The sequence below is a fragment of the Mastigoproctus giganteus genome, chromosome 13, assembly GCF_048544385.1.
Source record: "Mastigoproctus giganteus isolate SK-2022 chromosome 13, ASM4854438v1, whole genome shotgun sequence".
Classification (NCBI taxonomy): domain Eukaryota; kingdom Metazoa; phylum Arthropoda; class Arachnida; order Uropygi; family Thelyphonidae; genus Mastigoproctus; species Mastigoproctus giganteus.
This window is the reverse complement of record NC_143587.1, coordinates 124,988,767-125,004,729: the sequence shown is the minus strand read 5'-3', so window position 1 is coordinate 125,004,729 and position 15,963 is coordinate 124,988,767. Positions and strand designations below refer to the sequence as shown.

The following is a 15,963-nucleotide window of genomic DNA, read 5'->3' as shown; positions in this document are numbered from 1 at the left end:
CTCTTTCACATAGGATATTCCTTCCACAAAGTGCAACTAAGTCTATTTTCTTAGTTGAACCTTGCCGTATAGCTCTTTCGCTACTGTCTTATTTCGGGAACAATTCTCTGTTAATACTCAAGAAAATTACCACAGCAGCAGAAGCCAGGGCACTATCTGTCTTGTTATTCAACTTCTGGATTAACTTCTTCCACAAGAACATGCCCAGTGGAACTCTTCACTATATAGTGGGACACTCCCAGAATTGAACCCAGAACTACCACTGCAAGTCTGCAAGCCCTCCGAATAACAACTGCAACCCCATCTTTTGGCACAAGAACCTTATTTCCTTCTCATCTATTTATTGAATTGATTGCAAGTTACAATTGCCTCTTGTACAGAGGGGTTTGCATGCATTTACCTATCTTTGTCTATCTAATTTAAACCTGACCCAATCACGATGTTATTCTTTAAACTCACTCTTCTTCCTTTGGTAGGAAAAACAGAATATTTGTCCCACACAATGAAATGCTTTCATCTTTTACCTGTAGATCACCTGTTGACAATACCTTTGAACTGCTCCATACCGACACCCTTTCCCAAAATGCACAAAGTGTTGCATCCTCAAATAGCAGTGTAATAGAGGGATTAAACTATTGTTCAGAAGCTTTTAATTTTAACCCTTCCGCACCTGCCATGCCATTGTTTACCATATTCTTTAAGTGCCCTACCAGGCCCACTCTCACTAATGGAAATATTTCCTTAATGATGTTATCATTATTTCTTACTTCCACACTCCTCTAGCTTATTTCAGAAATGCCTTACTTTCACACACTGTACTTACTAAAAGAAATATATTTGTAAGATTTTACTTCTTACATTTTCAGGTTTCCATTGCATTTATATTGCGTATAACAATCCCTCTGTTACAAATTCTGTAATATTAATGATTTATTGTTGTCGATTTATAATCTTTATGTGAATAAATCATATACTATTTTTTAAATGAATACTGAAAAACCGGTATTTTTGAATCAATACTGCTATATAAAATGCTGAAAAAAATTACCGGGATTCCGGAACCTTGGTATTGTAAGCCCTAGGCTACAGAGCTCGGCAACCAGGCACCTTAGAGGGGACCTGAATGAAGTATATAGGGTTCTGAGAGGGAGTAGTAAAATAAGGTGAAATTTTCTGTTATAAATGACTCCAGAACTAGGGACCGTGAATTCAAATTACAGGGGAAAGAAGTTTAGACTGGATACTAGGTTTTCTTTTAGCCACCACGTTGTTAATTACTAGAATAAGTTACCTCCATGGGTATTTGACGTGGACTGACCTTTGACTTTATCCAAGCTGACAGCTTAGATAAAGTCAAAGCTCAAATACATAGGTACTTTTTCTTTTTTACATATTTTATTTATTATTAATTTTATCGTTTATTTATTATTATTTATTTTTTTGCTTGGTGCAGCAACTGTCTGTAAGACCAAATTTTGGGATACAATCAGAATTCAGAATGTATACCAAATAACCAAAAACTGAAATAAGTTAATAATTTTGCATATTTAGAAACAGTCTTTAATGAAGGAATTACAGTCAGTCCTCGTATAGCATGATAGTTGTGTTCCTAGAAACCCTCATGCAATGCAAAATCATGCAATATAAACAGGCCCTATGGAAAAAACAGGGTTAGGTGCCGACCACCCAAGATTGACACACATTTGTAACCAAAACATTACCAAACACAATAAATAATCGTAATAAAATATGTAAGTATTTTATTACGACTATTATGTAATAAAATATTGCTAATGCTTTTGCTCCTATCTTAAGCAAACTTGTTTTTTGTTTGATTTTCTATCCAAACAGATGACAGCCATTCCATCTCTTCCAATTCTTTGTGTCTTGATCAAATGGATTTTAATTACACTTTGAGGTGTTCTTGCTATGAAAGTTATTATTTTCTCTGCATTCTTTGTAATTCTCGGCGTTGCCTCATTTAGGCCTGTAGCACGTGCAATATCACATGGGCTTTCATTTCGCTCAAAGCGTTTCACAATTTCATATTTTTTCTCTATCGACAGAGGTGGACTGGCCATAAGCCTTAGCGGGGGAAACCTCGGTGGGCCGGAGGCTGGTGTGATGTTGGCCATAAACGGTAGTATGAGGCCACTATAAATTTTTCCGGGTAAGAATTTTTGACCCAGTCCACCTCTGTTTATCGATATTGCTTTTCTTTTTCTCTCTGAATCTGCAGTGTGCACCAGGACGCTTCCTTTTCACACCTTTTAAGTATTTTACTCATTTTTAGGGAATAAAGCACAATTACAAAACAAGGAGGCACGCTTGATACACATAAATAAAGCTGCGCGCGCATGTAGCAACTGAATAAACAACACTGTAAAGACAGAGATACGCTATTAACACCCCACATTTTACTAAAGCACATTTCTAGGGGTTACTACCATAAAACAATAAACACAATTTCCAGTTGTGTTTCTGCTAGTGGAATCTGTTCTAAACTGGTAGTAAATTCAATCTAATTGCATTTGCGATTATACCGATAGCTGGAATTGTGTTGGTTTTTACGTTATTATGGTGAAATGTGTTTCCCCTTCACTGATAAAAAAAAAAAAAAAAAAAAAAAAAACAATACATTTTCAGAATCTTCTCTTCATTCCTATCGTGTTGCGTTTGGTTGGGGTGATTCTGCGTTCGACTGCCATTTCTTGTAAACACAAACGAATCGTGCATAAGCGAATTCGGTTCGTGTTATATAAGATATTGTTCCCCTATTTATAAATCGTGTATGATCGAATTCGTGTAGTGTAAACACGTGTTATATGAGGATTGACTGTACTTAAATTTGGAAATAAACACCGAATAAGTAAATTGGGATAAACAGCCAGTTCATTTGGAGCAAAAGAAAAATAACCAAAAGGACAAAATTAAAACTTTCACTGCCGACTTTTCGAAAGACTTTTTTGACTCAGGATTGAAAAGGGCAGAGACACGTATGGGTTTCCTCCCCACCGTGACTGAATTAATCTGCCCCTGGTGAAGGTTGCTTGACAAAAATACCCAACTTTTTCTTCTGTCAAACTGGGAGTTCCAAAATTAGAGTGGTTTTCCCTCCAAGCGAATTAAAAATCCGAAGCCACTTATTTGTGTGAGGAAACAGGGAACGTGTTAATCGTTATATAACAGTTTTTAGACATTTTTAGCCCATGGATAGAGAGCTGGGTAAGAAATAAAGGAATTATGCAAAAATTAGAATCATCAGAAATGAGTTTGAACATCCATATCATTAAGAAGTTTTAGGGATGAAAATATCAGAAGTATATCTAATTCCAACTGAGAGTCAAATGATTTTATGATAACTAAAGGAAAATTGGAAAATAAAAATTAATGAAGCTAAAACAAAATACGGTGCCTGAGGCTAGTAAAAATTCATTCATCCAATTTCATTAGAGTGGCAGCAGCAAAACGAGTAAGCAAACTTTTAAGTTAATTATAATGGAATCCTTGGATTCAGGGGATGTCCTTACAGAATGAAGTTGTGCAAATGTTTCTTCTATTCACAAAAGGTAGTGGCTAGGGAATCAAAGGGCAAAGTGAGTAATTATAAGACCTAAAAGCTTGACTTAGTAAGTTTTGGGAAGGATATAAATCTGTTCAAATTGGCGCAAAGAAGGGCAACAAGATTAGTCAGGGACATGACAGAGTACTTTTACCAAGGAACACCTGATTTCTGTAGAATATAGCATCTGAACTCTAGGCATCTGCAGAGAGACCTGACTAATGTGTTTAACACTTTAAATCAGTTGAGTAAACTAAAGGGTGAATGCATTCCTTCTCTTTCTTTGATGACAAAGGGACATAAATTTAAATTGGAAATGGATGGTTACTGGTTAAATTTTTTAAAAAGGGATGGGCAAAAGAAGTAGATACTTTTATTTTAATTGCTGATATTGTATAACCCTTGCATTATTTTTCTACTACTAATATTAACTAACAGACGGAAACATTGTTAAAAATCACATTAGAAATTAGGAAATAAGAAAAAATCCTGGGGTAACAAATATCCAGTCAAAGGTAACACAAAGAAATATAACATGGTATGAGTTTGGAAAAAAATATAAAAGAGTGATTCCTCTGGCCAGAGCTAAAGATCTAATGAGAAAAAGGATAGCATGGAGGAAAAATAGTGAACAGATGGCTTATAGTCCAGAAGGAACAGATTTGTATTATCAGTGGCATGTATACTCATTAAGTATAATATTTGGATAATTTAATTTTTAATTCACTATTTTTATAAATCAATCAAATAAATCATAATTCATTTGAAGCTGTGAAGACAAGTTAACTATTAAATTAACAACAATAAATGTGTAAATATCCATCAGGATTCTCTATGAACAAAGAATATAAAATATCTTACAAGAAACTTACCCATAAGACACAAAAAAGTGACAGTCATCCCTTAAATCCATGGCCACTTTTTTAAAAATGTTATAAATTGGTGATTCACTAGAACTCAAATAAGCTATAATACTTCTTTTATTATCCTGTAATAAAATTTATCATCTTAATGTAAGAGTAATTAATATTTTTAAATCTTAAAAATGGCATTTAATGAATCAGAACTATTAAATGTTCTGTTACTGTCTAACACTCCCTTTTCTGACAACTATTTATGGGGAGAAAAACTTTTACAGTCAGTTTCCCTATTAACTTAATGAAAAATTATGGTTTTCTTGTCACTTTAGCTTTTATTAATACTGGTCGAAGACTCTAGTGCATTTAACAATCACTTGGTGAGACAGTAACAACATTCAATAAAGATGAAGTATTCTTTCAGCAAAACAAAGCATATATAGCCAGGCCTTGCATAACACGAGTTCAATTAACGCGTTTTTCAGTTAACGCTATTTGAAAAAATTATACCACTTTTCACAATGCAAATTTCCAGTTAACGCGTTTTTTTTATGTGAGTTGAAAAAGATTTGAATTGCACATTAAGCTTACCGCTCGTCGGACAGGTAATAAACAAACATTTGCCTGCTGCCTGCCTCAGTGTGTTCCATCAACCATTGGAAGAAGACATGTTACTTGTTTGTCTCCTGCTAATAAAGTCAACGCAGACTTGCATTTAAAAGTTCAAATTTTTAAGTGAGCCAGATGAAAATGTTACCGCGAAGGAGATAATGATAAAAGAACTAGATGAAAGCGTTCATATCACAGAGAACCTCAAAACAAAAGGTTTGAGGTTCTCTGCGATATTTATTTCGCCAGGGCCTAGAGAAGATTGTTGTCGGCTATCGGAAATTGATTGATGAAAAGAGACAGTCAACGCTGTTCAAATATTTTCACAACAGTCATTTCTTCATTGTGTATTTTATGTCAGAGGTTCCCAAATTTTCTCGGTTCACGGCGCACCTAGACCAAAAGAAATACCTAACAGTTCCGTTTATTAAGTAGTTAGGACCAAAAAACTTAATAAGAAATGTTGAAACTGTGAACTACTTCGAGCTAATAGTTTGCACGGTGTCCGACAGATGTCGAGTATCGCTGTGTTTCCCTCGAAAATTTAAAATATTCCACGGCGCACAGTTTGGGAACCGCTGTTTTATGCAATAAACATTTAATTACATAATTATTTTCATTATCTTTTACATTGTATACAGTTAAAAAGTTATTTAAAAGGTATATTTAAAATTCTTTATGGACATTCCAGAAGGTCAAGGACCAATTATAATTTTTCCTATTGATTATTATATTCAATTAACAAGTTTCCGTTTTGTGCGATGTGCTGGTGGGATGAATTAATTGCGCTAATCGAGGCCAGCCTGTATATTTTTCTGAAAGAAAACAGTTTGTTAGCTTATACATACAAAAAGGTGTTTTTTCACTACTCAATAACATGCTAAAATGCTAAAGGTAGCCAGCCATTGTTTAACTTTATTCATTTTAAGTAAACTATTTTTTTTTTTTTTTTTTACAAAGCTTTTAAAAAAATGTAAAAGCTTTACACCAAACTAACATTATCCCAAATTATGGTCTGCAGCTCCAGTCTTTGAAAACAATATATTGGTCCTTAAGTCAACAAATAAAGAAATATTTACAAATAATCCTACTATTATCATGCAACACTTATGAACCCTTAACAAAAATATGTGAAATTCATCTTTGGTTTTCTCCAAAAACAAGTATAGAAACAGAATGAATGTTGAACCCATATTTAAGAATAAAATTGTTTTATTTTCCTTCTGATAAAGTTATGTGATGTTAAATGACATTTATATTAGTTTTATTCTTAGTTATTTAAAAGCCAGTGCTTTTTTTGTAAAAAAATTGGTGCTGGTACTCATTCTTTGCTATCAGGAAAAATTGAAAATTAAAAGGACATGAAAAGTACAGTACTCTAAAAAAGTATTTCCTGATATTGTTACTTTAGTAGTAATGTTTTTGGAATAAGAACAAATTAAGTATATAAAAAATAAGTAAAATGTGTAAAAAAATAAGTAATAAGTAAAAATAATTTCATAATAAAGTTTTATAGAATATTCCAAATATTTATTGAGTTCTCGTCTAACACACTATTGTCGACTTCTTTTCTTGCTGTTTGTGTCTGTTGCTGAATGACACTTCCGAAGCAGCAGCCACGAATCAGCATATTTGCTGGATCGAAGTGTGTCACCAATGGGCCTACAATTTTAAGAAATTGTAGTGAAGAACTTGTTTTTATCATCAACGAAGCTCTGGTTGGGCCGACGATCAGATTCATTTGTGAAAATCCTCGTTCATATTCACTCAATGAAATTGGTATCATACTCAGAACATTCATCAAATGCTCTTCAATTTTTCCGAAACCATCTTTTCGATTAGGTAGTCTCGAAATCCACGAATTTTATCTTTTATTTAATTGAAGCCTAATTGACAATTTTCTAAGTTCATTTTCACCAGATGCCAACATTTCACATTTAGAAGGTTTAATACCTTCGTTGTCCTCATTTTCCTTCTTTCGTCATCGATATTGTCACTAGTTCTTAAATTTGAATTTTTTCTTTCTTTTTTTTTTTTTTTTAACTGTCTCAAAATGTAATTGTCATTCAGATATTCAGCTACTGTGACCATGTACACAGAGATAGGGAAAATTTACGGATAACACACTTCTGTGAAACAGATGATTATTTGTCGAAGTAAAATTAAATCACTCTCTCTCCTAATTCTCAAACGGGGCGCTTATAGAGTTGATTCACAGCGATGTCCAACTTACGGCCCCTGGCGGAAAGTGAATAGAGCATTTTAAATTTTGCTAATTATCGAAAAAAAAAAATTTTCACTGAATGTTTTGTTTAGTAAATGTAATCGTGTATTGTACTTAATAAAATTTTCGAATATTTTCAATTTTAGGTTCATCATTATTTTTATTTATTCACCTTAAGCAGTGATCCTTTCGGGTTGTATCTAATATCTTTATTGCAATCAGTAAGAATAAGTAAATTTTACATGTATGCCTAATGCAATGCCCATAACAGCAAAAATGCTAGGGGTTTAATATAGAAACGAAATAAAACTAACAACAAAAAATTAAGTTGAAACACATGAAAACAGATTTTTTTTTTTTTTTTACAATATCAACAAACCAATCAAGGAAAAATAGTGACAGTCACTCGGTTGAAGATGAGAGCTGTTCCCTGATGATACCATCAACAACAGCCTTCTGTAGCCAACAGTCTTCTGTAGGTTTTGTCCTCAATGAATTTCTTGTAGTCAGCATCCATATCTTGGATGTTCTCCATTGGCAGGAATCTGTTGCCCTTCCTGAGCCTCCACGCCACAGAATGTAAAGAAGGGAGGTCCCTCAAGGGTCTCGGGGGGATTCTACAACTACAAATCTGCCAAAAACTTTGCATGCTGATTTCACCCACTATCATTTTAATGGTGACGAGTAAGCAGAGGGTGAAGATCCATTCTGAGACTTTTCTGTAGTTTAGAAGTTTGGTCATTTCTGAAGTATGTGTGAGGGGTGGAAGCTTGTGCTCGAGGAGCACTCACTGAAGAAGCCAGTACTCATCAGATGAGATGGTTTTTAGTGTGGGTTTTTGCTGCCGACGCCCAGATTTCAGATCCGTAGGTAATGACTGGCTGAAGAAACCGATAAATATATTGAATGGTGTACCGGGACTCTGTGACATGAAGGAGGTGTTGTGCAAGCCATCTTGATCGGCAGACCTTGTTGTGAATATCTGCCACATGGTGTTTAAAACTGACCTTAAGGTCAAAGATGACCCCGAGATCTCTGTGCTTGGTTACTGGAGGGATGGAGGTTCCATGGATTTTCAGGTTTAGTTCAGTTGGGTGTGATTTGAGTGAGAACACCATTTGTGCAGATTTATTTGGGTTAATCTGGAGAGAGAACTGGGGTAAGTACGTAACTAGAGCTTTTAGGCTGTTGTTGGTGTCGGAAGCAGTCTCAGGTTGGTCGTCCCGTGGATCCAATAGAGGAACTTCAAATCATCTGTGTAGCTGAGAAAATCCATTTCCTGGCACACCTCCATCATGTCACAGAGTCCCAGTACACCATTCAACATATTTACCAGTTTCTTCAGCCAGTCAGGAATGGGTGGATGGCAGCAGTAGAGGAGCCCAGACAGAACTCTGCCCTGGGGAACACCTACACTGACTTGCTTAGTGAAGGATTTTTTATTCACCATCAGGTGAAGAACCCTGGTTGTAAGAAGGGACTAAGAATTCAAGGATACTTCCTTTAATCTGGTATCCCTCCTCATATAGCTGAAGGAGGGGCTGGATGTAATAGTAATAGTAACAGTGGCATGTGATGCAAAAAAGCAAGTGTATGAGCTTATGCAGCATCAGCCAAAAAAAAAAAAAAAAAACACCATTCTCTGCAAATGCCTGTCCAGTTCCTCCTTAAATTTATTTAACCTATCAACTTCTACAACGACAGATGGAAGTTTGTTCCAGCAATTAACCACCCGCTGGCTAAAGGCAAATTTCCGCACATCTATTCTACATGTTTTTTCTTAATTTGAATTTATGCCCCCTTAGTTTTTTTTTAGGTTCGTAATCTGAACAAGTGGAAGGATCCCATCAGAATTCAGCTTGTTCAATCCATTCAAGGTCTTATACACCTCAATCAGATCACCATGCAGGTGCCTAGTCTCCAGCCACTGCAATTTGCAGAACTTAAGCCTCTCTTGGTAAGATTATCCCTTCATTCCCCACACCAATCTTGTTGCCCTTCTCTGTACATGCTCAAGCAAATCTACATCCTTCCTAAAATGAGGCCTCCAGACCTGTACGCAGTACTCAAAGAATGGCCTGACCATTGCCTTATACAGAGGGACAATCACCTCCCTTTCCCTGCTAGCAAAATTCCTATGTATCATTGACAAAACCCCATGACCTGCCCTGGCAGCCTGTCTACATTGTTCAGAAAACTTCATATCTGACTGCACAATTATTCCCAGGTCTTTTTCATTTTCTACCACCCTAAGTGTAGTACCACACAGTTGGTACGTTTCTCTGGGGTTACTTTACCTATATGCAGTACTTTGCATTTATCAAGGTTAAACTTCAGTTGCAACTTCTTAGTCCATCTGCCCAAATTATCTATATCCTGTTGAAGTAACACACCGCCATTACTGTCATTAACAACCCTGTCAACCTTTGTATCATCTGCAAACTTCGACACTAAGCCTGATATACCTTCATCAATATCACTGATAAATATACAAAACAACAGTGGACCCAACACTGAACCCTGTGGGACTCCACTAATAACATTAGTCCACGAAGAGCAGCACCCATTAATTACCACCCACTGTCTTCTCCCACTCAACCATCCTTTTACACATTGTTGCAACTTACCCTTAATACCATTCTGCTCCAATTTGTACAATAGTCTTCCATGCACAATAGTGTCAAAAGCTTTCCTGAAATCCAAATATATGATATCAAAATTATTTTTTGCATCCAGTTCTTTTGTAACCACATCATAGTATCCTATCAAATTTGTCAGACAAGACTTTCCCTTAACAAACCCATGCTGTGTCTGAATTTTTGCTGCAGTCTTGTCTAGATGATCCTGCAATGCATCTTTAACCAGTGACTCCATTAAATTAATTATCCAGAACAGAAGTTAAACAAACTGGTCTGTAATTACTCGTGTCACCCTTTGTGAATTGGGGATACATTTGCACATCTCCAGTCCGTGGGAACCTCCCCTGAGTCCAACGATGCTCTCATAATTATGGCCAAGGGTTTGCTTAGTTGCTTTGCCCCCTCCTTTAATATAACTGGATAGTTCCCATCCACCCCAGGTGCCTTTCTTATGTTTAACTTCAACAATTTCTCCTCCACTTTGCTCTCAGTTATTACAAAATCATTAAGCGCCCTGCTAAAATTTGATAACCTTCTGCCATTTTCAAACCTTAATAACTCCTCATATGTGAATGCAGATGCAAAATACTCATTCAGTTTGTTTGCTATCTGAGCAGGATCATCAACAGTCGAACCATCGATATCAAGTGGACCAATCAGATTCATCCCCTATCTTTATATAAGTAAAGAGATCCTTGCTCTTTTTCTTAGCATCTTTTGCCAAAGATTTCTCGTAATCTGCCTTCGCCTGCCTAATCTCCTTTGTGACCTGATTACAGACTAGCTTATATCTGCCATAGGCTTCTGAGTCGCTTGATAATTTATATGCATCCCATGCATTTTTCTTCTCTGTTACGAGTCTCATTAGTTCATTTGATAACCATTTAGGCCTAAACCTTGAACAATATTTCTTAATAGGTATGAAACTTTTAATAGCTTCCACGATTAATTCCTTGAATGCTTCCACTTAGAATTTACTCTTGGTAACATCTTCAGTTAATCCCACTGTACAGAATTCAAAAACTGTCTTAGACCACTGTACTGACCTTTACGGAAGCAAAAACCCTTTCCTTTACCCCTGATGGTAATTATATCTTTAAGTAAATCCCACATCAGTACACTGGGATCACTGCCACCTAGTGGTTCCTTTATCTGCAAATTCTTAATACACAAATGATCACTGCTGATAACCAGATCAAGAGTATTACTCTCTCTGGTTGCCTCTCGAACATGTTGCTGCAGAAAACAATCATCCAATAAATCCACAAAAGTCTTACTAGTGTGTGTGACCAACCCACAAGTTCCAGTCAATATCTGGGAAGTTAAAATCCCCCATTATAAGATATTCTGATTTACTAGCCCACTCTATTTCTCTGTACAATTGTTCATTGTACTCATTCGAGTCATTATCTTTGGCCGACCAGTGTCCATTTCTTCTTTGGCGTGAATTTCTAAAATTGGATCTTCCTGTATAGATGTGCCATCTGTATCCATGGTTGTGTCCTGGGTATTTTTCATTGGATTTCAGTTTGTAATATCGGATGTAGTACTCATTGGAGGAGGAGATGCCGCTGGTATTGTCAAAGGAGTATTATTTGCCTGGTCTGAGACTTTGGGTTGTTGTTTACGTACACTTGGTTGTTTCTCAGAGAGGACAGTTCTAGCCCAATCAGAAATTGATTTATTAGTGGAAACGGTGACATTGGTTTGAGTAGAGACAGTTTGATATTTTTTTACTGCATTGGCATAGGTTACACCTACTATAAATTTTTGTTTATAGTAGGTGTAATTTGTTTTCTTGCTTCTTGGTAGCTGACTTTATTCTTAACCTTGTATTTTACTATTTTTTTCTCTGTTTTCCATTTTTCACAAGTTTTGGAATATGCAGGGTGGTCACCTTTGCAGTTAGCGCACGTCATTTTTGTAGCCGAACAGTCACTTTGATTGTGTTCTGAGGACCCACAATTGGGGCAGACTGGAACTCCTCTGCATACAGTTTGCGAATGGCCATACTCTTGGCATTTGTAACATCGTAAAGGATTGGGAATATATGGGCAAATGCGGCATAGTAAATAACCTGCTTTTACAGAGGTGGGTAAATTAGGGGTATTGAAGGTGAGAATAATGTTTCTGGTAGGTGTAAGTTGATTGTCTTTTTTAGCCATTATGCATTTTGCTTCAATAACATTTTGTCCCCGCAGCTCTTGGGTTATTTCTTCCTAGCTGACGTTTAGAAGATCCCAACGATATCACACCCTTAGATGAATTTAGGGTTGCGTGAGGAGATATTTTTACTGGGATACCAGCAAAATTACTAAGTTGTAAAAGTTTCTCTGAATGTCTGTGGTTAGTAGTTTCCACTAATAGGTCTCCTGACTGCAGTCTCTAAACAGTCTTAGGAGATCCTGCAATACCTTGCAGATGTTTTTGAATCACAAAGGGAGCCAGTTTACTCATAGGTTGACTAGAGAGGGAGTGGAAAATTAGAAACGATGAGCAGGGTTGCTCCATCCTATCAGTTTTCAGTCTTTTGGTGTTATTTCCTAAATCGTGATTTGTGTCATGGTCATTGTCATTTTCTGTTCTGGAGCTCGAAGGCTCTAATGGTGGATAAGTATTTTTATCCATGTTGGCTCCTTTTGGCCCTGGGGTTTTTCTTTACCTCCCAGGTTACCGGCCCCGCCACAGGGAGGCAGGAGTAGTGCCATGAGGTGACCAAGCAGCTATTAGTTGTGTTAGTAATAAAGGAAAGAGAAACAGAAAGGTGTCTATCCTTTCTGGGCCTTTGCCTACTACTTGTAGAACGAAAGAGCTACTGAAATATAAAATGAAATGAAGAACACAGTATTCAGAAATAAACAGAATATGTATTGGCTAAAGCTTTTTAGATAGTTTGCTTGGATAAACGCACTAAGATTGCTTGGCCACGGAACACTTGGCACCCGGGGCCAGTCATTTTGTGCTTTATAGATTATTCAAAAGCATTTGATTGTGCTCAACATGAGAAACTATGGAAAACAATGACTAATATGGGATTCCAAATCCACATAATTCAGCTGATTAAGCTACTGTACCAGGAATAGAAGGAAATGTGAGAACCAACATGAGAAATATGGACTTTTTCGAAATTGGTAATGGTGTCAGGCAGGCTGGCTTATTTTGTCACCCCACCTTTTTTAATCTTTATGCTGGAGATATCATGCATGAAGTTTTGGAAGATTTAGAGACTGGCATCAAAATTGGAGGACTGAAGATAAACAACCTTTATTATGCAGATGATACTGTGCTAATTTGCAATTCCAAGGATCATCTTAAAAAAATGAGGAGAGCAGGTGAAGCAAGTAAGAAAAAAGGACTGTTTCTGAATGTGTGTAAAGCTATAAGTATGGTGATAATCTTGGTTCCAGAAAAGTAATACAGGCATGTGATGCAAGAAAGCAGGCATATGAGGTTATGTAGCATCAGCCAAAAAAAAAAAAAAAAAATTTCACACAACCATTCCCTCTAAGAGTTTGTCCAGTTCCTCCTTGAAACTTTATTTAAGCTATCAACTTCCACAACGACAGATGGAAGTTTGTTCCAGCAAGTAACCACTTGCTGGCTAAAGGCAAATTTTCACACATCTATTCTACAACTGTCTTTCCTCAATTTGAATTCATAATCTGAGCAAGTGGAAGAATCCCATCAGAATTCAGCATGCTCAACCCATTCAAGACCTTATACATCTCAAGCAGATCACCTCACAGGTGCCCAGTCTCCAGCCGCTGCAATTTGTAGAATTTAAGCCTCTCTTGGTAAGAGAAGGACTCCGTTCCCCTCACCAATCTTGTTCCCTTCTCTGTACACACTCAAGAAAATCTACATCCCTAAAATGAGGCCTCCAGACCTGTACACAGTACTTAAGGCCTGACCATTGCCTTATACAAAGGGATAATCACCTCCTTGTCCCTGCTAGCAAAATTCCAGTATATCATTGACAAAACCCCACGACCTGCTCCTCTTGCAGCCTGTCTGCATTGCTCAGAAAACTTCCTTTTTGACTGCGTAATTACTCACCGGTCTTTTTCATTTTCTACCACCCTTAGTGTAGTACAACACAGGTGGTACGTTCTTCTGGGGTTACTTCTCCCCATATGCAATAATTTGCATTTGTCAATGTATATGTAAACTTCAGTTGCCACTTCTCAGCCCATATGCTCAAAAATTTTCTAGATCCTGCTGCAGTTGCACACTGCCATTACTGTCATTAACAACCCTGCCAACCTTCAACACTAAGCCTGATATACCTTCATCAATATCATTGATAAATATACAAAACAACAGTGGGCCCAACACTGAACCCTGTGGGACTCTATAATAACATTATGTCCACAAAGAGCAGCATCCATTGATTACTACTGTTTTCTCCCAATCAACCACCCTTTTATCCACTGTAGCAATTTACCCTTAATATCATTCTGCTCCAATTTTTCTTGATTTCAAAAAGCTTTCTTGAAATCAAAGTATATGATATCCAAATTATTTTTTGCATCCAGTTCCTTTGTAACCACATCATAGTATCCAATCAAACCCATGCTCTGTCTGAATGATTGCTGCAGTCTTGTCTAGATGATCCTTCAATGCACCTTTAATCAGTAACTCCATTATTTTACCCGGAACAGAAGTTAAATTAACTGGTCTATAATTATTCGTGTCACCCTTTGATCCCCTTTGTGAATTGGGGATACATTTGCACATCTCCAATCCGTGGGGACTTCCCCCGAGTCCAAGGATGCTCTCATAATTATGGCTATGGGTTTTCTTAGCCGCCTCCTTTAATATAACTGGATAGATCCCATCCACTCCAGGTGCCTTTCTTATGTTTAAGTTAAACAATTTCTCCTCCACTTTGCTCAGTTATTACAAAATCATTAAGCACCCTGTTACAATTTGATTAATTAAGTGAAGGTTAATGAGCAAGATATCAAAGAAGTTGAGCAATTTGATTACTTAGGATCAAGAATAAATAAAAATGGTAACTGTTCAAATGATGCAAGGAGACGACAGGCAATTGCTAAAACACTGGTCACAGATCTGACAAAATTATGGATCAAGATCTGCCCTTAAAGACGAAACTGAGGATCATTGATTCGTTAATTTTTCCAGTTGCCACTTATGGATGTGAAGGATAGAATCTGAAAAGAGTTGACAGGAGGAAAATTCAGGCATTTGAAATGTGGTGTTACAGGAGAATACTGCATTTACCTGGACCAAAGAACAAATGAGTGGGTATTGAATAAAATTGGCAGGTGTAAAATTCTTCTTCATAGCATCAACAGAAGAAAACAAGTTTTTTTGGACACATAGTAAAGAGGGGAAAACTTTCTGTTGAAGAATATAATGGAAGGAAAAATGAGGGGAAGAGGTGCAGAGGAAGACCTGCAACTAGGTGGAAAGATGGGATCGGTGAACTTCTGGGCATGACATTTTGCGATGCCGCTCGTAGAGCATAAGATCGATACAGTTGGAGAAATTTATTGGTGGCCACAACAGCACCTCAGGAAGCTATGTGATTGGAAGATGATGATAATCCACCATGCAACACGCTATATACCTAGAAATGTTTCAGACACACATAGGCAGCTACAAAAATGGACTTTAATTCAGAAAACTAATGATGTCCTTAATCCTTCTGAGCATACTATCCACCAAAATCTGTTAAGTGTTGGCCAGAATTTTCCTACATTCCTCTAGCAGGTGGGGAAGAAGGGCATTTTGACCACAGCCAAATCTGGTGTGTCAATTCATCCCATAGATGTTCAATGAGAGTTGAGGTTCAGGCTCTGAGCCACTAACTTTTCGATTTTACTGTCCACAAACCAATCCTCTATGACCCTGATTTGCATGACATGGAGCACTATCATGCTGATACTAACAGTCCATTTCTGTAAACTGCCAGACCTGAAGTAGAGCATAATTGTTTAAAATGTTCAGTTAGTCACAGACTTCATGGTTTTGAGCATTGCCACCAATGGACCAAGTCAGTTTTATTTCAATGTAGAAGTGGGTAAGATTTTAAACAGGACCACAACA

At 36.9% G+C, this 15,963-nt stretch overlaps 1 protein-coding gene across 1 annotated transcript in view; it reads right to left on the bottom strand.

The window, feature by feature from the left end:
* The window catches only part of ERp44 (Endoplasmic reticulum protein 44), a 229,172-nt gene that overhangs the window by 165,648 nt on the left and 47,561 nt on the right, over positions 1 to 15,963 (bottom strand). The window contains exon 6 of the mRNA XM_090387925.1: positions 4,435 to 4,550. Within this exon, the coding sequence (XP_090244051.1) occupies positions 4,435 to 4,550 (116 nt within the window). The remainder of the gene's footprint in view (positions 1 to 4,434; positions 4,551 to 15,963) is intronic.